This window comes from Schistocerca nitens, chromosome 4, assembly GCF_023898315.1.
Source record: "Schistocerca nitens isolate TAMUIC-IGC-003100 chromosome 4, iqSchNite1.1, whole genome shotgun sequence".
In the NCBI taxonomy this organism is placed as follows: domain Eukaryota; kingdom Metazoa; phylum Arthropoda; class Insecta; order Orthoptera; family Acrididae; genus Schistocerca; species Schistocerca nitens.
In genome coordinates, this window is record NC_064617.1 from 322357570 (window position 1) to 322385241 (window position 27672).

At 42.1% G+C, this 27672-nt stretch overlaps 1 protein-coding gene across 1 annotated transcript in view; it reads right to left on the bottom strand.

Annotated features, from left to right (window-relative positions):
• Positions 1-27672, bottom strand: part of LOC126251990 (anoctamin-7-like) — a 120077-nt gene that overhangs the window by 66441 nt on the left and 25964 nt on the right. The window contains exons 4-7 of the mRNA XM_049952771.1: positions 21431-21602; positions 20506-20763; positions 13244-13464; positions 3959-4154 (exon numbers count right to left, since the gene is read on the bottom strand). Coding sequence (XP_049808728.1) covers positions 3959-4154; positions 13244-13464; positions 20506-20763; positions 21431-21602 — 847 coding nt within the window. The remainder of the gene's footprint in view (positions 1-3958; positions 4155-13243; positions 13465-20505; positions 20764-21430; positions 21603-27672) is intronic.

Below are 27672 nucleotides of genomic sequence, written 5' to 3' on the forward strand. Positions count from 1 at the left end.
GTAACAACTACCATGAATCAAGGGAATTTTTTTTTTTTTTTTAGCATAAAGTAATAACTATCCCTCAGCTCACACTGGTGTATATTTATAGCATGCTGATGCAACTTGCTGTTGTGACAGCCCCCAACACAGTGCTGTTTACAATTAGAATGAAACTTTCAGAACTGGTAAGAAACTGTCCCTCCCTCTGCCTTCACATTTAAAACTGGTGTAGGAAATTTTTTTCACCACCAGGCTTGACTTGGATACTTGTGGAACGAGTGTTTACAGTGACTCCAGTTATGAAGGTGGTAATTACAGACAAAATATTTGTTCTTTTCAGTTTTCTTTTTATTTGGCTTTCCTTTGTTCTTTTCTCTTTTCACCAATGTATGCAACCTGTGATGAAGGTAAAGTCGGAGCTGGGGGTTGGTGGGCTTGTTAAGCCTGTTCAGCCCATCAATTTACTTTCATACCGACACACCTGAAAGATTAATATGGGATAACCGCCTCTGTCTTCTAGTTGCAGCATTAGAAAATTGTAGCAAAATGCAGGAAGATCTGCAGCGGATAGGCACTTGGTGCAGGGAGTGGCAACTGTCCCTTAACATAGACAAATGTAATGTATTGCGAATACATAGAAAGAAGGATCCTTTATTGTATGATTATATGATAGCGGAACAAACACTGGTAGCAGTTACTTCTGTAAAATATCTGGGAGTATGCGTGCGGAACGATTTGAAGTGGAATGATCATATAAAATTAATTGTTGGTAAGGCGGGTACCAGGTTGAGATTCATTGGGAGAGTGCTTAGAAAATGTAGTCCAGCAACAAAGGAGGTGGCTTACAAAACACTCGTTCGACCTGTACTTGAGTATTGCTCATCAGTGTGGGATCCGTACCAGATCGGGTTGACGGAGGAGATAGAGAAGAGCCAAAGAAGAGCGGCGCGTTTCGTCACAGGGTTATTTGGTAACCGTGATAGCGTTACGGAGATGTTTAATAAACTCAAGTGGCAGACTCTGCAAGAGAGGCGCTCTGCATTGCGGTGTAGCTTGCTCGCCAGGTTTCGAGAGGATGCGTTTCTGGATGAGGTATCGAGTATATTGCTTCCCCCTACTTATACCTCCCGAGGAGATCACGAATGTAAAATTAGAGAGATTAGAGCGCGCACGGAGGCTTTCAGACAGTCGTTCTTCCCGCGAGCCATACGCGACTGGAACAGGAAAGGGAGGTAATGACAGTGGCACGTAAAGTGCCCTCCGCCACACACCGTTGGGTGGCTTGCGGAGTATGAATGTAGATGTAGATATGCTGCAAATGATGAAATAATAAGCAAATTTTGCAATCCCAGCATGCTTCATGCTGAAACTTTCAACTTCAGGACACTTCCACTTGCTTTTTCAGGTCTCAACTTCATGAGGCCCATAGGATTCTGGAAAACAATCAAATCTGGGAAAGGGATAAGATAGAGAGAAAAGCATGTATCAGTACTCATGTTGGATTAATACTTTACTTTAATGGCACAGTGTTTGCTGTTTTGGGCCAAAATTAAGAAAATGAAGCTACCATGAGTGTTACATTTCATACACCATGGATTCATAAATTAAGGAAACATACCGGTAACTCTAAAAGTTGTCAGTTGCACCTCATTAAATTTGACAGAAGTGAACAATATCTGACATGTTATTAGTAAAACAAGAAAACATCATTACAGTTGATGTATTTTTATTCAAACATAGAAGCTGTTCGAAACATACAAAATTAATGTGCCAGTTTAGTATCATACATACAACATCTGTGTGCAGTGTGGTGTTTCCGTTAGTTTTTAAATAATGTGTATGATTGTACTAACTGAGAATGTTGTTATCCTCTAACTCTGAACTGCTGCATGTTTAGCTAAAACTGTGTAACTTGACTTACTTAGAACTACTACTTTGTTGCAATAGTAATTGTGCTGGAACCTGTAAACTTGGATTTATTGTGACTTTCTCCTAAATAATAAAAACTGATTCTTCTGACAACAGTTATATTGCATCTTCCATTACAATTAACAGCTGTGTAGAAAACTGCAGATACAATTAGCGCAATGTAAAATGGACTTTATCTGACAGTAAGTAGCAACAGTTCTACATGCACTGACAGCTAACTGATGGTCATATGTATTTTGTGACTTCAGCAATATTGTCATGGCATGCCCTTTTATTCAAGGCACACCCCATTTTCGAAGATGGGACACCATAGCAAAAAATAACTGCCAAGCTAGCAGACACTGCAATGCATAGTTTAGCTGCCATTGTTGTTCCACCTTAAAGATGCAAGGCATCCATTAGTACCCACTTACATGCACAAACAATAACAAAATTTCCCAAAAGTTTGTGATTCTAAGCTACTTAACTAATAAAACCTTTTAATGGTCACAATCATCATTCATTGATTATGTTGATGTGGGGTGACATATCAGTTTACCAAAGGGATATATTACACCACAGTAGTGTAATTATCCTGAACTGCAATACAGCATACAGCAATGTGTGATGTGGTTAACGATAGTTTCTAATGAACTAAAGAAGGAGCTGGCCTCTTAGATTCTTCAGCGTGGTCAGCTACTCCCCATTCTTGATCGTCACCTATCCACCTCTATCCTAAGGCTTTCCTTTCTGTGATTTTCCACAACTTTCCTCCCATTCTGATAACATCTCTCCTTTCTCAGGAAAAAGCTCATGATTCCTACCATCTGCCAAATGAGGTGGGTAGGATAAAAAAGAGGAGTTAAAAAAGAAGACAAACACTTGAGGAGAAACATTCTAATTAATAATAAAAAGTACAAAAACTAGTTGAACAGTTATGCCAGAGAAAACAAAGTGGTTAGGTAAGTTTGAAAATTGCAACTTCATAGGCTAAATGTTCAAATAACCTGTTCATTAGACCAACAGGTGATGAAGACCAGGTGACAAAATATTTATTGACTACCTAAACCCAAAGAGAGATCTACAAACAAATCCTTGATCACAGAGACAGACACCAGAAGAAACAACCAAAATCTTCTTTAACAAATAATTAGCTGGTTCTCAAATGTGAACCCCAATCAAAAGATGTGTCCATTTATAGTGTGACAAGCTTTTACCCATGGCTATGCTCACATATCAGAAGTTCTGTTATGATAAGCGATGACAAAGCAAATAAAGAAAACTATAGACCAGTCTCTTTATCATCAGGTTTTGCAAGAATCACTGTAAAAATTGTGTATGAGGATGTGCTAGAAGTAATGTGTCTGAACTTTTTATGCGAGAACTCTTAAAGCCTTTTAAATAAAAAAAAAAAAAAAACATTATTAACATTCCATACATTTATTCTTCATGTCTACATTTTTATAGACCTCTGCCATGAGATGGCTTGAAATTGTAGTATGTAGCATGGCAGATTGTAACAGAACTATGTCAGTACATGAGAAACAGAATGTTGTAATTCAGTTTCTAATTCAAAGAGTTCATCTACATATGGTGCACCTTCTTCAGCATGGCAATGCCAGTCAACACATAAGCATTGCGACATCAGCAGTCCAACATTCTTGTGTTCACTGTCCTTTACCTTCCTACATACAGTCCCAACTTGGCCTCGTGTGATTTTCATCTGTTTCCAAAACTTAAAGAACACCTTTAAGGATTTTACTTTTTGATAGTGATAAAGCAGTGAAAGCAGATATGAAATTGTGGCTCCATCAACAAAATCAAACATTCTACAGTGACAATATCAGTCCATCATTGGAAGAAATGGGTTCATAGTCAGGATGATTGTTGAGAAATAAAAATGAAGATGTGAAGAATGAAGAGGTAGAATGTTAATACAGTTTCTTTGTTTAAAAGCTTTAAGAGTTTTCACATTAAAAAAAATTAGAGGCACTACTTTTTAGGATGCCTTATATAACAGATTGATCATCATCATCATCATCATCTAAAACTGTTGTTGGCAACTTACCCCATGTCGTGAGACGATAAGCAAGCTTCTCATAAACACGGCTCATGACCATTATAAGAATTAAGTTCACTACGGCACCTGTAAGATTGGCTATGGCCTGTGCCTGTGACCTGAGGGTTGCATTTTGGAACAGTGGAATAGACACCAGCACTCTGTATATTATGATGGCAATAATGAAAATTATAACCAGGGACATCTGAAACAGAATAAAATTACAATCTACAATATCATATTACCACTGATATAATTTTTTGTAAGGAAGATATTTTTCTGCACCTATAAATGAATGCAAATAGATCCTTTTTTTGAAAAAAAGCAAATAATAATAATACTCAACTCTATCAGATGCATGTTAAATATTTTTATATTTGTTTACTTTATTATTTAAATACACTCAAAAATAACAAGAATATTAAAAGTCTGAGATGAGATGAGATATTCACTGAATATTTGCACTGTGGGTTACAAGATGGAGTCCTCATGAGATACTGGAGGGTACCAAGACAGCATAAACAAATTTAGATTTCTGGGCTTTCTACATTGCTGGCCAATACAACTGATACACCAGGAAAGACAGAAAACAAGAAAATTAGTTGTGTGCTCAGAGCTGCCATTTCTGGAAGCAACAATAGCTCTAACTCTGCTGGGCATCAAGTCAAAGTTAGCTAGGATGTCAGCCCATGCTGCATGAACTACACACCAGAGGTGCTGGCGAGTGGAGGAGTGCAGGTTTCTTGGTAACCATGGCAAGATGTCTCAGTTTTGTGAAAGATCTGTAAAATGTGATGGCCGGAATAACAAAGTAACACCCTCTCATATGGAGATAGGTCTTGAACATATATGCAACATCTTACCTTGTTGAAAAATAGTCATGGAGACTCCAAAGATGGTGCACAACCACTGGCCTTAACTCGCCACAAATGTAACTGATGCTATCCAAATTAGTGTCTAAGTCAACCAGATGTGATCATGTGTACCCCATGGAAACTCATACCATCATGCTGTATGCTGGGCCCACACAATGACAACACATGCATTCTGGCAATGTTTGTTCACCTTGGAACCTCCGCACATGTATATGTGATGCTGTACACAGAATTGGAACTAATCTGAAAAGATGATGTGATGCCACTCCTGTATGCAGTGCTGTCACTGGGTACACACAGCTGGTGCAGTCATGTCAAAGTAAGCTGCAGCAATGGTGGCCACACTGACAGGCCATGGTGCCCCAGACTTCAGCACACTGTCCATATGGACTCTTGTACTGCTGCAAATAAGTCCATTTTCTTACTAAAGGTACTTGATGTGGCTGTACGATCCAGCACAAATGAGTGAATAAGGTGCCTGTCCTCTTGGTTTCTAGTCATATGGTATCATTGAGGTTCTCCATGGCATCAAATGTGGCCCACCTGAACTCAAACTCCATATTTACATGACAGTTTTAGGATTCTGACCAGCATGGGCAATAATAATAAACTGCAGTCTCAATAGACCACGGTCCAGGAAATGGCAAATCCCACACCTGCTGGTAGATCTTTGTCCTCCTTACACAAGACACAATCTGATCTTTTCATAATTCAGCCAGCCAACACTCAAATTCGATTTCTGAATGAGAAACTTTCTGTGTGATCTCTCCTTTTACACAAAATGCTGATGGCATTACTCCTATCTACACCAAGCAGTTGGGGCTGAAGTATTAATTATTTGTGTGTCTAAGCATGTAATATACTTTATGCCAGTTTGACATTTTTTAATTTATAGCATTTCTACTTTTATGGTGTAATGGGAAGTCAAATGAAAGCAAGACAGATGGAAACAGTAAGGAGACTATTTATTATTTCAGAAGTATTTACCACAACTGTTAATACATTTCCTACTGAGAGACAAGACAGTTAATGCCCTCATGGAAAAATGTTTGTGGCTGCCTATGGAATCACAATTGTACCCACACTTGCACCTCCCAGTCTGAATTAACTGATGGCCTTCAGGGCTCTAAAAATATGGAAGTTGCAAGGGGAGTGATTGAGACTGTTTGGTTGATGTGTAAGGACTTCCCAGTGAAACTTCTAAAGTGAAGTCAATACAGCAGGCACACCAGCACCGGGAAAGTCATGATGACCTTTCCCTTTGACCGCAAGGGCCCACTGCTCATTGACTTTCTGAAACATGGCAGCACAAGTAACACACAGTGGTAGACGAACACTCTTTATACAGCGTATAATACTGTGTGTGTTTATTATTTTAGTACATTCATTCTTTAGAATGTCTTACTCAGTAGCCAAAATTTTAATTCATATTGTATGCATTTAATTAAAATTTTTACTTCAAAATTAACTGTGCACACCGTCTGTGAGAGTTTCCACCACTGAGCTCTATGGACCACTTAGTCTAGTGCTTAACCATTTACATTCTTGACATAAAACTGTGTTGGTCAATTTTTACTGTACCATGTTTGAATGAAGCTGCATGTTTGCAATTCTGTAAATTTTGTCATATCGCTGCCCCCTGCCATGCCTACTGTTATGTGCGTATGCATGTTTTCATTTTGCCTGTGCTACTGTACCTCTTCCTTATTCTTTAAAGGTTTTCTCATTACTTGATTTTTATTGTACATATACATAGCCTGTTTAGCATACACTTATTTTAGATCATAACAGCAAATGTAAGTTTTCCTCTTAATGGTTTGTAGGTGCTGCTTTGATATTTCTATTTTGATCTGTAAATGATACAAACATATATCTGGTTATTTATTATTTTTCCTGTTTTCTCTGTTTGTAGAAAATCTAATGATGCCCTAAAAAGGCAAAACATGTCATTAAACAATAATTCTTACAACAAAGACTGGTTTTCTTGAAAATAATCCTTATACAGATGATGAACCAGATAGCCTGAAGGAAAATTTATATAAATACACAAACTACACAACATCTAAATTGGTGTAACAGGGAACTGTGGCTGGTTGAGCAATTGGAAAATAAAAGGTGAAGCAAAATCTTCTACCTGAGATACCAATGATGGGACTAGACATCACACAGAAGTTGGCTGCAGCCCTCATGGCTTGATATAAAACACACGGCAATAAATATATGACAAAGAGGGAAGTGTTAAGGGCATGACAATCAGTATGACCTAATTTTGTAAAAGTGCTTCATTATTACAGTTGACCTCTATAATGACATTCTGTCTTCCATTATAAAGAATGTGATGTACTAATTGCCTTGTAAGAATGCCTTGGAAGGCGGCACAATGAAATGAGAGGGGTATGCTTGAAATAAACACTGAGCAAAGGAAGCCACACACTTGCAGATTATCGGTAATCTCATATGGTCACATTTATCACTCAATAAAAAGCATTATTTTTTTGGATTTCACTAGAGTGATATCTGAACTGATAGTGCTGAAATGACAAACTCATAGGTCACTGGCAGCAGTGGGGAAAATAAAGGTTGATTATGAGGTGGCTAATAATGAGATAAGGAGGGGTGATAGAGTGGGAGCAGTGCTGGGGTAGGAAGACAATAATGATACAGAATAAACTGGCAGAGTAAAGTACATATAGAAAAAAAGTACAATACTAAAGATTGTGGGCACACCAAACAGCAGAAGTGCTGAATTGTTGACAAATGTGAAAAAGAATAAAAACTTCTCCAGCTTTTTGTAGAAATTCTTCTATGAGCTAGACTACACACACAGTGCCAGGATTGGAGTTCAGCAGTTGAACTGTGGTGGGGGTTATGTTGGGTGGTGCGGGTGGAAGGAGAAAGAGGCAGGAAGCAGGAAGAGGGGTTGGAGATAGGTAGCTAACAGATCAGAGGGAGGCAACAGATGTGCATCATAGGACGGCATGAGGGAGGGATGGGAAGTGCATGGACTGGGAATGTGACAAACAGGCAACAAAGACAGTGAGTTGCGGCACATGATGAGGTTGATGTGGAAGCATGGATTTGGAGGGGCTGACAGGAAAGGGAAAGGGAAACTATTTGGTAGAAGTTATGAGAGAGAGAGAGCAGATTAACGGAGACTGAGGCCAGTTGGATTATGGGAGTGGTGTGTTGCAAGAATAATTCCCATCTACATAGTTCAGAAAAGCTGGTGCTGGAGGGAAAGCTCCAAATGTGACACATTGTGAAGCACAGATTGAACTCTCAGAGCTTCAGGATATTGGGAAAGGAAATTCTCATCACTGTGCCACCCATGGGTGACAAATGGGTTTGGGTTTTTGGGAGGTTAAAAAGGTTCCCTGCGAGGGCCCATAAACAGATTGGCATGGGGAGTGTGTCAATGGGTGACTGGCCATTCCTATGGATTTGTTTATGAACCTTCCTCACAGAGGCTGGCTCTGAGCACTATGGGACTTAACTACTGAGGTCATCAGTCCCCTAGAACTTAGAACTACTTAAACCTAACTAACCTAAGGACAACACACACATACATGCCCGAGGCAGGATTCGAACCTGCGACCGTAGTGGTCATGCCGTTCCAAACTGACGCGCTTAGAACCGCACGGCCACACCGGCCGGCCTCCTCACAAAGGAAAAGTAGAAGTGTGTGAGACTGTAATTGGTAAGGTGAGGTAGTGGGCTTGGAGCCAGAAGGACAATGGGATAGGTCTTGAGCATGAGGGATGTTGGTATATATGGAAAAGACATCAACAGTATCAGAAATGAATCCAGGCAGTAGTGGAGTGGGGATGGTTGAGAATTGGTGAGGGAAGTGATTGGTCTCTGAGGCTAAGCTATGGGAAATTGGGAGTTTGTGGTAGCCTTCTGTTAGCTGCACACTGTGATTCATTGTGACAATGGTGGAGTCTTTGTCTATGGGAGGATGATTAAATCAGGGTCTGTTTTGAGATTGCAAAGGTCTGTCCTTTTTCTGTCAAGAAGTTTGTCTCCTTGGGAAGCCAAATCGGAGATAAGAGGGGCAGCTAGGTAGGAGAGGGGTCACAGTGAAAGTATGAAGTGAAAGAGGCAGCATTCAATATTGGGATTAGAATATCTTTGGTTGGAGGGATTAATAGTGAAGAAGTGTTTTGACTGGAGCAATCAAAAGGAAGAGGAGAGTAGGTTCAATGTGGTTGTGGGGCTGAGGGTTAGGGTTTTTGGGGGATGGGTTAAGAACAGGGTTTTGGGTTTGTTATTGTTCTGGAACTTTGGAGTGTTAGGAAGGAGCTTTGGAGGATGTGGAAAACTGAGAAGATCAGCACGGCATGGTATCTTTGCTATGAGAGATTGATGAGTGGTTCACTGTGAGTGGAATAGGTATTGGTGGGTAGCAGTGCTACAAGTTTGGAGTAGGATGTTAACATATCTGATAATTTGTGGAGGTGGTGTTTGGAGTGCAGTTCTGGGTATTGTGGGGTAAGGGTTTTAATTTGGAAGAGGCCGCACCTTCAGCCCCACAACCCAGTTTAACCATGCTGGATTCAAAGACATCTCTCCTCCTCCCGATTCCTACAAGGGAAACACTTCTTTGCTATCTATTCCTCCAACCAAAACCAACCTAATCACAACATTGAACCTTACCTCTCCCAGTTCATCACCATCCAACTGCAACCCACCTCCCCCACCCACCTAACCACCCTCTGATCATCTTCCACGAATTCCTTACTTCTAACTTGGCCTCAAAATCCTTCCTCAGGTCCTTTCACAAGAAACCAAACCTCTCAACAGAACAAAGGACAGCCATTTGAATCCTCAAAACATACCTTGATTTAATTACTCTCCCTGCAGACAAAGGCTCCATCATTGTTGCGATGAGCTGCCCGACTACATGACAGAAGACTCTACCAACTGACTCCCACCTACAGGCTCTGCCATAACCCTACCATCCCAGAAGTCTAATCATAATTGATGAAATCCTTGGCCTCTCAGGCTCCTCCCAGAATCTCCCCTGAGTCTATCTCCTTCTTCATCCCTAAAGCCCCCCCCCCCTCCCCCCCACACACACACAAAACCACCTTTAGATGCTTCCCAAAATCCACAAACCCAACAATCCTGTACCCATTGTAGCTGGTTCTTGTACTACCACTGAAAGAATCTCCACTCTCGTCGACCAACATCCTAACCACTTGCTTACAGCCTAGCCTATAAAATATACCAACCACTTGTTACACCAACTCTCAACCATCCTCACCTCTTTAACACTAGGATCCCTACTCATGTTGGTGTCACCTCCCTACACACCAAAATCTCATGTGCCCTAGGCCTTGCCATTACTGAACACCATTTCTTCCAAAGTCCTTCGGATTGCAAACAAACTGCCTCATTCATCATTCACCTTACCAATTATACCCTCAAACTTAACTACTACTCTTTTGAGGTGAAGATGTTTAAACCAGTCCATGACAGCAATAGGCATCTGTATGAAACCTTCCTATGCCAACCTGTTTAGTGGCCATCTACAGGAAAATTTCCTAGCATCCCCAAACCCAAAATTCCAAATACCTTGACTGGTTCAGATTCAGTGATGATATATTCATGCTCTGGACCCATGACCATGACATCCTACCTTCATTCCTCCACAACTGTACCTGCATTTTGACAACTGTCACCTCTTCCATACCAAAAAGCTACTACTATGTAACCTAGCCATCCAGGAATGACGTATCTGCATCAGTGAGATTTCCCTTAACCAGAATGCCCACAAAAGCCTTCACAGACAGAGACTAGCCCCTAAATCTAATGCACAAAAAGATTTCCAATGCCGTATCACACACACCCCTAATTCTCCCTCCATTCCCAAGAATCACTTAATATCATCCCTAATGGATTGGAGCAGATGAACCACATACTTTGCCAGGGTGTTGATTATTTACCATAATGCCTAGAAATGAGGGACAGCCTTTCCCTTATTCTTCCCACCCCTCCTAAAGCAGTATTCCGTTGTCCACTCAACCTGCGCAACATCCTGCTTTACCCATGCACCACTCCCACTCCCTGTGGAAGACACAGATGCAAGACCTGCCCAATTCACTCACCAAGCACATCCTATTCCAGTCCTGTCACAGGCTTCTCCTACCCCATCAAAGGCAGGGGCCACCTGTGAAAGCAGCTATGTCATACACCAGCTCTGATACAACTTCTGCATAGAAATTTATGTGGGCACAACCACCTACCAGCTGTCTACCAGAATGAACAGCCACTGCCAAGAACAGAGCTGACCACCCAGTGGCACAACATTGTGGTGGGCACAACATAGTCAAGTTCCATGGCTGCTTCACAACCCATCCCATTTGGACCCTTCTCTCCAGAACCACATTTTCTAAATTACGTAGAATGGAGTTATCCTTTTAAGACATTCTCCGCTCTTGCAATCTTCCTCACCTCAATCTCGACTAGCCCACTGTCCTCACACCCTCTAGCCGACAGTTTCCCTTTCTTCTAACCTGCCAACCCCTCCAAATTCATGCCTCTGTATCAACCTCATCAAGCACCACACCTCCATGTCTGTTGTGCCCGTGAGTTGCATGCCTAACCTGTCTATCTGCCACCTCTATCACATGCATTCCTATCCTGTATGACTGCTGCCTCCCTCCGAGACACTAGCTAACCATCTCCAATCCCTCCTCCTCCTTCCTCCCTCTTTTTCCCTCTACCTGCACTACACGACATAACCTTACCCCAGTCCATCTGCTGAACTTTTTCGTTCTTCTTTGCTGCACACCTGTTAATGACTGAGTGCTATTGCTATTCGATGAATGGTTTGCTTTACTCCTAAATTATCTACATAAAAAGATATAATAATGGAATCTTAAAAATCTTAAACATTTACATAAAATAATATTTAAATATAAAATTTTAATCAAATGAAGGCAGAAAAATGCTAACCCATGAACACCATAACCTTGTGACATAATAATGTTGTTCTGAAGTCAATCATTTGTCATCTGTAAAATATCCTTATGACTGACCCCAACTGAAATCTTATTTTCGATTTCTACTTACTTCAGCTTCAGTATTGTTGAGACATACTACAGTAAAATTCCAGTTGGATTTGAGAGCACTGATGTCATATACAGTGGTGTAATACAGCCTCTCTCTATATTGGTAGGTGTAACAGTGAAACTTCAGGAACAATGAAAGATTACGTACAGAATATTTATTTATCAATACAAAATAAACTGAGTTAGAACATACACTAAAAATCAGTAGCAAGAAGCTGGTGCTTGCTCCTTTATACATTAGACTAGGAGCCTTTCTCCTCTTAACAACAACTCAATAGTCCGATGAGGCTTTATGATGCACCACAGTAGTACAAAAAGTTTTGAGACTGGATAGTTAAAAATAAAGAAAAGTTATCATCACATCATTGACTTTTGATGTGAATTTTTGCACTACACTGTTTTGTGGGTGGATGCATTGATAATACCAAGTTTTAACACCTTTGATGATTTTTTTCAGAAAAGAATTGTCCACATTTTGTATTTCAATCAAGTCATGGCAGATATCCATGCTGCTTCATTTTTTCTTTGGGAGTCAAGGTGTGTGGGATAAAACTTGTCTTTTTCAAACCGTCCTGGAGAATGAGTTGAACATTTGATTTAGAGATGTTTCTCCACTGTGATTTGTTGACAAAAATGTTGACAAATTAAGGCATCACGTCCACTACTTCACACTGCCTGCTCACAACTGACTGACCATTTGTCACTTACAGTTTTTAATTCAAGCTGCCATTGTAGTTCCTGTGCTAATGTTGCTTATATGCCAGGAGTAAAATCAATCTTAGAACTTTCTGGAGAGAAAATATGGATCATGAAATTTCTTTTGGATATCTCTCTGACTCAGTTTATGCTTTCTATTGTCTAATTCTGTGCTTCCAATTTGTTTTGGAAAGCATTACAATGGCATAATTGCTGTTTCAGAAGGACAGGAGGAGGAAATCTTAAAAGGAGCTACACTGGGGCAGTTATCTCTCATGTGGCAGATTTAGTTTACGTGTTGCGGATACTACACTGAACCACGTTGTAAACTGTTTTACCTCAGATGTTTACTAATTTTGTTAAACAATAAAACTGAATGAAAAGTGTGAGTGACATTTCAATTTTAAAAAATGTAAAAATAAGAAGTCAAATAGAAATATTTTTGTCATTTCACATCACTTGACGTAGAATATCTAGACAGAATGTGGTAAACTTACAAACCTCTCCAACTCCTACTCCACCTACTATCCTTCGTGATGTAATTACAAGATGAGAAAATAAGTTGAGAAGTTATGCAAATTACAAAACAAAATATGCTTACTTAACAAAGTTGAATATGCATGAGAAAATGTGATTAAGAAACTCACCATCAAAAAAATTATTCCAATTCCTGCAGCAATGCGTTTATGCCGTAGGGAGGAAGGGAAGCTTGGTTCCCTCACTCCAGTAACAGGATTACGTTCCAGAAACGGGGCACGTGCTGCAAACTCTGGCCGTGGCCGTTCCTCCTCCTCCTGGAACCCCATGCAATCCCAGTGATGAGCCAGGCTTGCAGACTTGCGTTTCCAGTACTCCAGGAAAGTTACAGCTGTAGTAGAAGAGTAGAACTGGCACTGTATAAGCATGACTGGGGCTGTGTTGATACTACTAGGAATTTATTGCTTAGTTCTGTAGAAACTTGAATTGTCAAAGAGCAGCAGTTTAGCATTTGTTTATTAATACTTGTTTCTATTTCTCTATATGGGACAAGTAGGCCTTCATCTTTCATTGATTGTGTTATTACTTTCATTATAAGTTCAAGCACAAGCAGACATATATGTGTATATATGTGTATATATGTGTGTGTGTGTGTGTGTGTGTGTGTGTGTGTGTGTGTGTGTGTGTGTGTGTGTGTGTGTGCGCGCGCGCGCGCGCGTGTATACCTGTCCTTTTTTCCCCCCTAAGGTAAGTCTTTCCACTCCCGGGATTGGAATGACTCCTTACCCTCCCCCTTAAAACCCACATCCTTTCGTCTTTCCCTCTCCTTCCCTCTTTCCTGATGAGGCAACCGTTGGTTGCGAAAGCTAGAATTTTGTGTGTATGTTTGTGTGTCTATCGACGTGCCAGCACTTTCGTTTGGTAAGTCACATCATCTTTGTTTTTAGATATATTTTTGCCCACGTGGAAGTTTCCCTCTAATATATATATACACAAACAAACAAACAAACACAAACATACACACAAAATTCAAGCTTTTGCAACAAACTGTTGCCTCATCGGGAAAGAGGGAAGGAGAGGGAAAGACGAAAGTGGGTTTTAAGGGAGAGGGTAAGGAGTCATTCCAATCCCGGGAGCGCACACACACACACACACACACACACACACACACACACACACACACACACACACACACACACACACACACACAGACATATTTAATGACAAAGAGTTTTCAATATATATATATATATATATATATATATATATCTAAAAAGAAAGATGATGAGACTTACCAAACAAAAGCGCTGGCAGGTCGATAGACACACAAACAAACACAAATATACACACAAAATTCAAGCTTTCGCAACAAACTGTTGCCTCATCAGGAAAGAGGGAAGGAGAGGGAAAGACGAAAGGATGTGGGTTTTAAGGGAGAGGGTAAGGAGTCATTCCAATCCCGGGAGCGGAAAGACTTACCTTAGGGGGAAAAAAGGACAGGTATACACTCGCACACACACACATATCCATCCACACATACAGACACAAGCAGACATATTTAAAGACAAAGAGTTTGCCCAAACTCTTTGTCTTTAAATATGTCTGCTTGTGTCTGTATGTGTGGATGGATATGTGTGTGTGTGCGAGTGTATACCTGTCCTTTTTTCCCCCTAAGGTAAGTCTTTCCGCTCCCGGGATTGGAATGACTCCTTACCCTCTCCCTTAAAACCCACATCCTTTCGTCTTTCCCTCTCCTTCCCTCTTTCCTGATGAGGCAACAGTTTGTTGCGAAAGCTTGAATTTTGTGTGTATATTTGTGTTTGTTTGTGTGTCTATCGACCTGCCAGCGCTTTTGTTTGGTAAGTCTCATCATCTTTCTTTTTAGATATATTTTTTCCACGTGGAATGTTTCCCTCTGTTATATATATATATATATATATGAATATAATAGAGGGTGGACAAGGGTTCCATGACCGTGGTACTTGATCGTCGTGAGTATGTGGCTGAGGGACTGCATCAGCTTTCAGACAACACTACATACAAAGTTTGCCAAGGTAATCCCATTCCTGATGTCCAGGCAGAGCTTCAAGGAATCCTCAGAACCTTAGGCCCCCTACAAAACCTTTCACCTGACTCCATCAACCTCCTGACCCCACCTCCACCCCGAACCCCTACCTTCTACCTTCTTCCTAAAATTCACAAACTCAATCATCCCGGCCGCCCCATTGTAGCTGGTTACCAAGCCCCCACAGAACGTATCTCTGCCTACGTAGATCAACACCTCCAACCCATTACATGCAGTCTCCCATCCTTCATCAAAGACACCAACCACTTTCTCGAACGCCTGGAATCCTTGTCCAATCTGTTACCCCCGGAAATCATCCTTGTAACCATTGATGCCACTTCCTTATACACAAATATTCCGCATGTCCAGGGCCTCGGTGCAATGGAGCACTTCCTTTCACGCCGATCACCTGCCACCCTACCTAAAACCTCTTTCCTCATTACCTTAGCCAGCTTCATCCTGACCCACAACTTCTTCACTTTTGAAGGCCAGACATACCAACAATTAAAGGGAACAGCCATGGGTACCAGGATGACCCCCCTCGTACGCCAACCTATTCATGGGTCGCTTAGAGGAAGCCTTCTTGGTTACCCAGGCCTGCCAACCCAAAGTTTGGTACAGATTTATTGATGACATCTTCATGATCTGGACTCACAGTGAAGAACAACTCCAGAATTTCCTCTCCAACCTCAACTCCTTTGGTTCCATCAGATTCACCTGGTCCTACTCAAAATCCCATGCCACTTTCCTTGACGTTGACCTCCATCTGTCCAATGGCCAGCTTCACATGTCCGTCCACATCAAACCCACCAACAAGCAACAGTACCTCCATTATGACAGCTGCCACCCATTCCACATCAAACGGTCCCTTCCTTACAGCCTAGGGCTTCGTGGCAAACGAATCTGCTCCAGTCTGGAATCCCATTACACCGACAACCTGAAAACAGCTTTCGCATCCCGCAACTACCCTCCCGACCTGGTACAGAAGCACATTACCAGAGCCACTTCCTCATCCCCTCAAACCCAGAACCTCCCACAAAAGAACCCCAAAAGTGCCCCACTTGTGACAGGATACTTTCTGGGACTGGATCAGACACTGAATGTGGCTCTCCAGCAGGGAGACGACTTCCTCAAATCCTGCCCTGAAATGAGATCCATCCTTCATGAAATCCTCCCCACTCCACCAAGAGTGTCTTTCCGCCATCCACCTAACCTTTGTAACCTCTTAGTTCATCCCTATGAAATCCCCAAACCACCTTCCCTACCCTCTGGCTCCTACCCTTGCAACCGCCCCCGGTGTAAAACCTGTCCCATGCACCCTCCCACCACCACCTACTCCAGTCCTGTAACCCGGAAGGTGTACACGATCAAAGGCAGAGCCACGTGTGAAAGCACCCACGTTATTTACCAACTGACCTGCCTACACAGTGAAGCTTTCTATGTGGTAATGACCAGCAACAAACTGTCCATTCACATGAATGGACACAGGCAGACAGTGTTTGTTGGTAATGAGGATCACCCTGTGGCTAAACATGCCTTGGTGCACGGCCAGCACATCTTGGCACAGTGTTACACCGTCCGGGTTATCTGGATACTTCCGACTAACACCAACTTGCCCTTCAGTATATCCTCTCTTCTCGTTACCCGCCAGGCCTCAACCTCCACTAATTTCAAGTTGCTGCCGCTCATTCCTCACCTGTCATTCAACAACATCTTAGCCTCTGTACTTCCGCCTCGACTGACATCTCTGCCCAAACTCTTTGACTTTACAAGTGTGTGTGTGTGTGTGTGTGTGTGTGTGTGTGTGTGTGTGTGTGTGTGTGTGTGTGTGTACCTGTCCTTTTTCCCCCCTAAGGTAAGTCTTTCTGCTCCCGGGATTGGAATGACTCCTTACCCTCTCCCTTAAAACCCACATCCTTTCATCTTCCCCTCTCCTTCCCTCTTTCCAGATGAAGCAACCATTGGTTGTGAAAGCTTGAATTTTGCTTGAATTTTGTGTGTATGTTTGTGTGTCTATCGACCTGCCAGCACTTTCCTTTGGTAAGTCACATCATGTTTGTTTTTTTATATGTGTGTGTGTGTTGGGGGGGGGGGGGGGGGCTGCAGTGTGACAACAGTAACAAAACTATATGTTGCTACAATTTTGAACCTTATTTCTATATGTACACTCATTTCCTAAGGTTGAGGAACTGAAGTATTTATTACTTACAGTCTCTTTCAGTTAAATTGCAGGGGCTTTCAAAGTTGTTTGTGAAGCAGGATAGTGGGGATAGAGTGATTAATAAATACAAATTTCCTGTTTTAAAAGCCATTTCACTGGACACTAACAAGAGGATGGTGCAGGACAGGTCTGATCAATTTGGCTCAAACTCTGAGTAGAAGAAAGCATATGACCATTTGAAATTCCTAAAATATTACATCTGAGTGGGTCATAGGAAATGAGAAAAAACACTAAAGTTTTTTGATTAAATTGTGAGTGATTATTTGGGTAACAATTGTGCCTTTAGTGGTGTTATGCAGCCAGTAAGTGTACAGTGTGATAATTTGGCAGCACGAGCTTGATTCCTGCTGCTACCCATTTTATTTTTTACTTATTGTATTTTATTCCTGGCAATGTTAAAATTTACATATAGTTTAACAGTTCAATTTATATACGCAAAATTAATATACACAGCTTACAGTTACTAATGATTGCTTTAATTTGAATAATGAATATAGTTAAACATGGATTGTTTTTAAATGACTCATCTCTAATGGTTTGTGATTCCAACTTTTTTCTGAGATATTGTAATGGTTTCTACAGTATGTACTCCTCTTACTCAACCATTTTATATAAATATCTATCACCAAGTCAAAAATCTAATTAAAAGATTACAAAGATTACATTTGCTACAAAAACAGCAAGAATTATTCTTGAGGACAGATGCACATCATGCAGCATCAGTTTTACTGCTCCTGTTTTCACTCCAATGATTCAGTAAGCTTGGTATGCATCAAACTTGATAGATGGAAAAGCCTCCATTTAAAAACGTGAATGAAGTAGGCTTTCCACTGAAGCATATTTCAGAAAAATGGCTATGCAGAAAAAATGCATTCATAGAGTGTGTTTGGTGTGAACAATATTTATGTTTTAAATGTTTCTTTGACGATTATTGGCCAAAATATGTTATGTAGCTGCCTGTAATAAATAAAAAACAGGTAATTCCTTGCTAGAATTTTCAGAAACATTATTTCCATTCGTAACTACATCCAGTTATGAAAACTGACTCCTTTAACTATAATCATTATTCAAATTAGAGCAATTATAAGTAACTGTAAATTATATATATTTTATGTAAATAAATGAAACTGTTAAACTATATATAAATTTTGTAATTGGTAGTTCAAAATTGCGGGAAATAAAATACAATGAATAATTATCATTCTGTACACTTACCAACTGCGCCACACCACTGACTGTGCAGTTGTTATTCAAACATCACTCACAACGTGGTCAAAAAACTTTCAAAGAGCATTTTATCTTTTCCTATAGACCACTCATGTAAAGTATTTTAGGAACTTCGAAAGGTCATATACTTGCTTCTATTCACACAGTTTGAGCCAAACCAGTGAGAACCATCCCACGCCCTCCCCTTTTAAGATGAATTAGCCACATAATATAACCAGTGACGTACAGTTGTTCCATGTAAGTGTACCATAAATTCACCTAACATTGATAATGAGGAACATACATCTCATCTACGAAAATCAGACAAATGCACATAACAGAGTAAACATAAAACTGTGGAAGAATGGAACAACAAATGCTAGAGAAAAAAAAATCATCTAGTTTAGTCTCTCTTCATAATTATAGCATTCTATTCATGTTTCATAGTTCTATTAAGATTTCCTTGTACTTGGTTTTGTTGTTTTCTTGCACTGGAAAAATCTTAGTACTGGTATTTTTTACCACTGGAGAAAATAGATGACGCTGTTACCATACTCCAAGACAACTGATAACTAACTAGAACTTCATTTCATGTACTTTCTTTCATAAAATATGCAAAAAATAAATGTACTATAAGCTTGACAGGTCCTCTGGTATGGTTAGAATTTCAATTTATTCATAACAGCAGGAGGACAGGTAAACACTTCACTGAATTATTGAGAATTCACTTTGCCACTGCAGCATTATGTTTATAATCTCACTATAAACCTGTAAATTATGTGGTGATACAGTTGCAACAAAACTTCTCTCTCCATATGAACACAGGGCTTAACAGTGAACTGAACAATAGTACTAGCAACCAAAATTAATTACTATTCTCCATCTCACTACTCCACCATATCTACACTCAGATGGGTAAAAGAAGACTGGAATAACAAAATACTTATCTTGAAAATTTGTGGCCTAGATGATTGTGGGTAGGATCCTTACAAGACATCAAACACATTGACCTCTATTGTGTGAATACATGTGTACCGAAAGTATTATGATATGCGGATATGGAACACTCCAGATTTTGACAAACATCATATGTTAGGAATGTTACTTGATGAAACTCTTCAATACAGCTGTCATCTACATTCAGGCTGGTGTATGCAGGGAGCAAAGGAGGATAAGAATATGGGGAGGTGACTGCAGTGGTGCGTGGGGAGATCTCTCCTGAGAATAAGCAGAGTTAGCTGCATATATCTGCAGTAACTACGCTGGTGTAGGAGAAGGAAGGTCACAATATTGCCAGACAACTGTGACAAGTACACACAGTCTACAAACAGAAGAGAACATGAGAAGCCAGTGGGGCAACAGGTTGGAGATACACGAGTGCAGGTACATTGACAGGGACAGGAGGAGATTGATATTTGGAGGGTTGTTGAAGTGAAGTGATTGAGTGACTGTTTTCACCCTTGAAATTTAGATAAGCTGGTGTTGGAGTGGGGTGGACTAGCAACATAGCCTGTGAACCAGCCTTGAAACTGACAACATTGTCGTGAGCAGCATTATATGACACTGACTGGCAGTCTAGCCTATACAAGATGCTACACAGCAATTACGTTTAAGTGTATATATAAACATGGCTGCCCCTCATGAAAGTTATGTGACAAGATTACAGGCTGACCACAAGATAGGATCGGGTAAAGAAGTTAGCTATCACCTTTTCCAAAACAAATAACTTGGCTTGTGCTTTAATTATTTTATAGAAACACTAGGATCACACAAACTGGATGTTGAGTATAAACTCATTCCTTCATAATGGGAGTGTAGCATCTTACTGCTGCTAAGTATCAGTTGATGGCAAGAACTGAAGCAGATTACTACTACTACTACTACTACTACTACTACTACTACTACTACCAGGGTTATCATCATTAAAATAAATTACTTACCCCAAAATGAAACAAAAATTGCATAGAAGACTGTGCCTGGATGATCAAAGAGGTAGGCAAATTGAGCATAGCCACAAACATCACTCAGGTCCCAATAATTGCAACCAATTTCCACATCACAGAGAGGACACATCTTAAACTGTCCTTGGCTACTGCATACTTCTTTTGCCAGTCTATTTGAGTGCATTGTGCAAACACCATACATGAAGACCAACAAGCCAACCACAGCAGCAGGCAGTAGCCATCCAGTGTAGAAGCCTGCAGTTTTAAAAATCCTATCTTATTCACAGTTCAAAAAAAAAAATTTAAGCATTGGTTGTTACATATGTGGCCAATACTGGAACAATAAATGTAGGTACAATACAATTATCAAAGTCAATAAATATTGGCTTATCAGAAACTGATATTCATCAAACAAAACATGAAAAAGTACATAGATGTCTCAGAAGATACATGCCAGATGAAGCAAGAAAAAGAGTAAGTGACTGAATACAGTAGAAAGTGGGAGAAAATATATGGCAGAAAATTGACACTGGACATGATTCATTTCTCTTCTACCAGTGCTACTTTCTGTGAATCTCGTTGTTAGTCCCTTAATTTACTTTTTCCAATAACAGCCCTTTTACTAAGCCTCTAACTTCTTTGTTCATTTCATGTTACTAAACAGTTTTAGTGACTGCCAGAAGGAAATTATTTGTTTTCTTACTGCTATATTAAGCAAACTTTGCAGATCATTGACCAAAGATATAAATTCACACAAAAACATCTAAAGATGGGCATGTTTGCAATCAAATTACATTAAAGAATAGAGTATTGGAAATTAAAAAGTAACAGAAATAATACGTGGATACATAAAGAAGCAGATACTCCACATTTAAGTAAACTATGCATTTATCACTTATGTCCTAGGATTTCAGTGACTCACCAAGCCAAGCAAAGTAGATTGCTATCTTCTCACCAAAATATTCTCTAATATGGTCAAGTGGTTGGTACTTATACCACTTTCCCCAACGGGCCCAGTATTCATAGAGGACCTGGCGGGGATTGAGTGGTCCTAGTGGTGTGCCATCAGTTCTTCTCTTCACTTCATAAGGCCCCTTTGCAATAAAGAAGAATTTATCAGTTATTTCTTATCAGTCTCTGTAAGTAATAAAACAACTACTCAGTGAAAAACCTTCAATATTTTGTTTTATATTTAGTGCTGATTGACTCTGGAGGACTGTCACAGCAGTGACTTAGGTATGACTGACTGCTACAAGAATTTGCATGTTGATGTGGAATAGTGTGCTCAACAGCTTTGGAAGTTTTGAGAATTGTGCTTGCTTACTGCTTAGTTTGATGCCATTTCAATGAATCCACTACTGGCAGCATCTCTTTACACTGTAATTTGCTTTAAGCCCAAAGGATACCATCTCAACACTTCAATGTCAGTTCCACATTAGCAATATTGATAGACTTTCTCATCAGATTTTATACTCTCCAGTGAACTCAGCAAATGTTTCACACAGTACTGTGTTGAGGAAAATGAAATGAAACTATTTGTTGTTCTCTGTATTTTGGAGTAAACCATAAACAATGAGTGAACAGCAAATATTCTGGTTGAAGCTTGCATTATGAGATTGTACAAAAGTGTTTTGGTTGTAAATGAGTGTTTTGGTTGTAAATGAGTGTTTTGGTTGTAAATGAGTGTTTTGGTTGTAAATGAGTGTTTTGGTTGTAAATGAGTGTTTTGGTTGTAAATGAGTGTTTTGGTTGTAAATGAGTGTTTTGGTTGTAAATGAGTGTTTTGGTTGTAAATGAGTGTTTTGGTTGTAAATGAGTGTTTTGGTTGTAAATGAGTGTTTTGGTTGTAAATGAGTGTTTTGGTTGTAAATGAGTGTTTTGGTTGTAAATGAGTGTTTTGGTTGTAAATGAGTGTTTTGGTTGTAAATGAGTGTTTTGGTTGTAAATGAGTGTTTTGGTTGTAAATGAGTGTTTTGGTTGTAAATGAGTGTTTTGGTTGTAAATGAGTGTTTTGGTTGTAAATGAGTGTTTTGGTTGTAAATGAGTGTTTTGGTTGTAAATGAGTGTTTTGGTTGTAAATGAGTGTTTTGGTTGTAAATGAGTGTTTTGGTTGTAAATGAGTGTTTTGGTTGTAAATGAGTGTTTTGGTTGTAAATGAGTGTTTTGGTTGTAAATGAGTGTTTTGGTTGTAAATGAGTGTTTTGGTTGTAAATGAGTGTTTTGGTTGTAAATGAGTGTTTTGGTTGTAAATGAGTGTTTTGGTTGTAAATGAGTGTTTTGGTTGTAAATGAGTGTTTTGGTTGTAAATGAGTGTTTTGGTTGTAAATGAGTGTTTTGGTTGTAAATGAGTGTTTTGGTTGTAAATGAGTGTTTTGGTTGTAAATGAGTGTTTTGGTTGTAAATGAGTGTTTTGGTTGTAAATGAGTGTTTTGGTTGTAAATGAGTGTTTTGGTTGTAAATGAGTGTTTTGGTTGTAAATGAGTGTTTTGGTTGTAAATGAGTGTTTTGGTTGTAAATGAGTGTTTTGGTTGTAAATGAGTGTTTTGGTTGTAAATGAGTGTTTTGGTTGTAAATGAGTGTTTTGGTTGTAAATGAGTGTTTTGGTTGTAAATGAGTGTTTTGGTTGTAAATGAGTGTTTTGGTTGTAAATGAGTGTTTTGGTTGTAAATGAGTGTTTTGGTTGTAAATGAGTGTTTTGGTTGTAAATGAGTGTTTTGGTTGTAAATGAGTGTTTTGGTTGTAAATGAGTGTTTTGGTTGTAAATGAGTGTTTTGGTTGTAAATGAGTGTTTTGGTTGTAAATGAGTGTTTTGGTTGTAAATGAGTGTTTTGGTTGTAAATGAGTGTTTTGGTTGTAAATGAGTGTTTTGGTTGTAAATGAGTGTTTTGGTTGTAAATGAGTGTTTTGGTTGTAAATGAGTGTTTTGGTTGTAAATGAGTGTTTTGGTTGTAAATGAGTGTTTTGGTTGTAAATGAGTGTTTTGGTTGTAAATGAGTGTTTTGGTTGTAAATGAGTGTTTTGGTTGTAAATGAGTGTTTTGGTTGTAAATGAGTGTTTTGGTTGTAAATGAGTGTTTTGGTTGTAAATGAGTGTTTTGGTTGTAAATGAGTGTTTTGGTTGTAAATGAGTGTTTTGGTTGTAAATGAGTGTTTTGGTTGTAAATGAGTGTTTTGGTTGTAAATGAGTGTTTTGGTTGTAAATGAGTGTTTTGGTTGTAAATGAGTGTTTTGGTTGTAAATGAGTGTTTTGGTTGTAAATGAGTGTTTTGGTTGTAAATGAGTGTTTTGGTTGTAAATGAGTGTTTTGGTTGTAAATGAGTGTTTTGGTTGTAAATGAGTGTTTTGGTTGTAAATGAGTGTTTTGGTTGTAAATGAGTGTTTTGGTTGTAAATGAGTGTTTTGGTTGTAAATGAGTGTTTTGGTTGTAAATGAGTGTTTTGGTTGTAAATGAGTGTTTTGGTTGTAAATGAGTGTTTTGGTTGTAAATGAGTGTTTTGGTTGTAAATGAGTGTTTTGGTTGTAAATGAGTGTTTTGGTTGTAAATGAGTGTTTTGGTTGTAAATGAGTGTTTTGGTTGTAAATGAGTGTTTTGGTTGTAAATGAGTGTTTTGGTTGTAAATGAGTGTTTTGGTTGTAAATGAGTGTTTTGGTTGTAAATGAGTGTTTTGGTTGTAAATGAGTGTTTTGGTTGTAAATGAGTGTTTTGGTTGTAAATGAGTGTTTTGGTTGTAAATGAGTGTTTTGGTTGTAAATGAGTGTTTTGGTTGTAAATGAGTGTTTGTGTCTAGCCACCAAAATGTAGCACATAACTGTCAACAGTACATTATACTGCAAATAAATACTCCTAACAGGTACAGTATCTCTCCAAATATCAGAACAAGAAAAGAAGAAGGTGAGAAATATTGAGCACGTATGAAGTTTTCAGCACTAAGAGCATAGCGAACTGCGCAAAAATGTTGCACCCAAAACCTTGGTGTCACATCTTGCATACCACAGCCAAAAACTTAATTTTATTTTTTATTCCATATAATTAAATTCAGTGATTGTATAATAATCATAATAATAATAATCATAATAATAATAAAAATAATAATAATAATGTTTGTAATTTCTCAAAGGAAAATAAAGGTTATTAAAATGACTCAAATTAGATGTAGATGTAGAAATTAAAACACTGTAATATAGTTGTGAAACCAGAGTTGTTATATGCAAGTGAATATCTAGTATCAAATTGTAAGCTACCTAGTTTAGAAATAGGCCAACTGGAAAGATTTAAAATGTGCGCTTCTATCAATTCGTATCAAATTATTTGGACATTGGTGTGTCACGGCACAGTTAGCTGCATTATGCCATTCACATTGCAGAATGTGATGGAGTAAGTCAATTGGCACAAATGCATAACTGAAGTGAGTGTAAAAGTGGTCAATTAAGCTCAGAACATCATACACTATCCAAAGCTCAATAACACAATCAGTGACACAGGAGGGAGCATTGTCCTGATCACAGTTGCATGTATTTCTGACAGATGTTCCACTTTCTTCTGTCCATTGCATCTTCTGGGGATGCTGTTGGTTCTACCTTCTGCAATGTCCTCATATCCCTATCTTTCCACCTAGTCCTTGGACGACCTCTTTGACATATTTCAGTCAGCTCGGAATTGAACACTCAGTTGGGGATAGACCCGCCAGCTCTTAAGACATGTCCCAACCACCAGAGTATGGCAGAGGGGGGGGGAGAGGGGGGGGAGGGGGGAGGAGAGAGGGGGGGGAGGAGAGAGGAGGGAGGGGAGAGGAGGGAGGAGAGAGGGGAGAGGAGGGAGGGGGAGGGGGAGGAGAGAGGGAGAGGGCGGAGAGGGGTAGGAGAGAGGGCGGAGAGAGGGCGGAGAGAGGGAGAGGGCGGAGAGGGGGAGGAGAGGGGGCGGAGAGAGGGCGGAGAGGGGGCGGAGAGAGGGCGGAGAGGGGGCGGAGAGAGGGCGGAGAGAGGGCGGAGAGAGGGCGGAGAGAGGGCGGAGAGAGGGCGGAGAGAGGGCGGAGAGAGGGCGGAGAGAGGGCGGAGAGAGGGCGGAGAGAGGGCGGAGAGAGGGCGGAGAGAGGGCGGAGAGAGGGCGGAGAGAGGGCGGAGAGAGGGCGGAGAGAGGGCGGAGAGAGGGCGGAGAGAGGGCGGAGAGAGGGCGGAGAGAGGGCGGAGAGAGGGCGGAGAGAGGGCGGAGAGAGGGCGGAGAGAGGGCGGAGAGAGGGCGGAGAGAGGGCGGAGAGAGGGCGGAGAGAGGGCGGAGAGAGGGCGGAGAGAGGGCGGAGAGAGGGCGGAGAGAGGGCGGAGAGAGGGCGGAGAGAGGGCGGAGAGAGGGCGGAGAGAGGGCGGAGAGAGGGCGGAGAGAGGGCGGAGAGAGGGCGGAGAGAGGCGGAGAGAGGGCGGAGAGAGGGCGGAGAGAGGGCGGAGAGAGGGCGGAGAGAGGGCGGAGAGAGGGCGGAGAGAGGGCGGAGAGAGGGCGGAGAGAGGGCGGAGAGAGGGCGGAGAGAGGGCGGAGAGAGGGCGGAGAGAGGGCGGAGAGAGGGCGGAGAGAGGGCGGAGAGAGGGCGGAGAGAGGGCGGAGAGAGGGCGGAGAGAGGGCGGAGAGAGGGCGGAGAGAGGGGGGGAGTGGGGGGGAGAGAGGGCGGAGAGAGGGGGGAGTGGGGGGGAGTGGGGGGGAGAGAGGGGGGAGAGAGGGGGGAGTGGGGTGGGGGTGGGGGGGAGTGGGGGGGGAGTGGGGGGGAGTGCGGGGGGGGAGTGGGGGGGAGTGGGGGGGGAGTGGGGGGGGATTGGGGGGGGAGTGGGGGGGAGTGGGGGGGGATTGGGGGGGGAGTGGGGGGAGTGGGGGGGAGTGGGGGGGAGTGGGGGGGAGTGGGGGGGGGGGGGGGTGGGGGGGGAGTGGGGGGGAGTGGGGGGGGAGTGGGGGGGAGTGGGGGGGAGTGGGGGGGAGTGGGGGTGAGTGGGGGGGAGTGGGGGGAGTGGGGGGAGTGGGGGGAGTGGGGGGGGGGAGTGGGGGGGGGAGTGGGGGGGAGTTGGGGGGGAGTGGGGGGGAGTTGGGGGGGAGTGGGGGGGAGTGGGGGGGAGTGGGGGGGAGTGGGGGGGAGTGGGGGGGAGTGGGGGGGAGTGGGGGGGAGTGGGGGGGAGTGGGGGGGAGTGGGGGGGAGTGGGGGGGAGTGGGGGGGAGTGGGGGGGAGTGGGGGAGTGGGGGGGAGTGGGGGGGAGTGGGGGGGAGTGGGGGGGAGTGGGGGGGAGTGGGGGGGAGTGGGGGGGAGTGGGGGGGAGTGGGGGGGAGTGGGGGGGAGTGGGGGGGAGTGGGGGGGGGATTGGGGGGGGAGTGGGGGGGAGTGGGGGGGGAGTGGGGGGGAGTGGGGGGGAGTGGGGGGGGAGTGGGGGGGAGTGGGGGGAGTGGGGGGGAGTGGGGGGGAGTGGGGGGGGAGTGGGGGGGGGGGAGTGTGGGGGAGTGGGGGGGAGTGGGGGGGAGTGGGGGGGAGTGGGGGGGAGTGGGGGGAGTGGGGGGGGAGTGGGGGGGAGTGGGGGGGAGTGGGGGGGAGTGGGGGGGAGTGGGGGGGAGTGGGGGGGGAGTGGGGGGGAGTGGGGGGGAGTGGGGGGGGGGTGTGGGGGGGAGTGGGGGGGAGTGGGGGGGAGTGGGGGGGAGTGGGGGGGAGTGGGGGGGAGGAGTGGGGAGGAGTGGGGGGGAGTGGGGGGGAGTGGGGGGGAGTGGGGGGGAGTGGGGGGGAGTGGGGGGGAGTGGGGGGGAGTGGGGGGGGAGTGGGGGAGTGGGGGAGTGGGGGAGTGGGGGAGTGGGGGAGTGGGGGAGTGGGGGAGTGGGGGAGTGGGGGAGTGGGGAGGGGGGAGAGTGGGGGAGTGGGAAGAAATCTCGCTGTCTTCTGAAACCCCGGATGTACATTCACTAATGAAATTTGTCATAAATAATGCATCACAATTTGAGAAGTGATGACCATACCTACAACATTATAATTGAAAAATGACACTTATTACCCATTACTAAAGCTGTCAAGGGTGCAGAAAGGAGTTCAGTAAACATCAACAAAATATATTCATCATTTGCCCAACAACATAAAAGTCTGAGATAGCAAAGCAAGTTTTAAATCTAACCTATAATCATTTATTCTGAATAACACCTTCCATACCATAT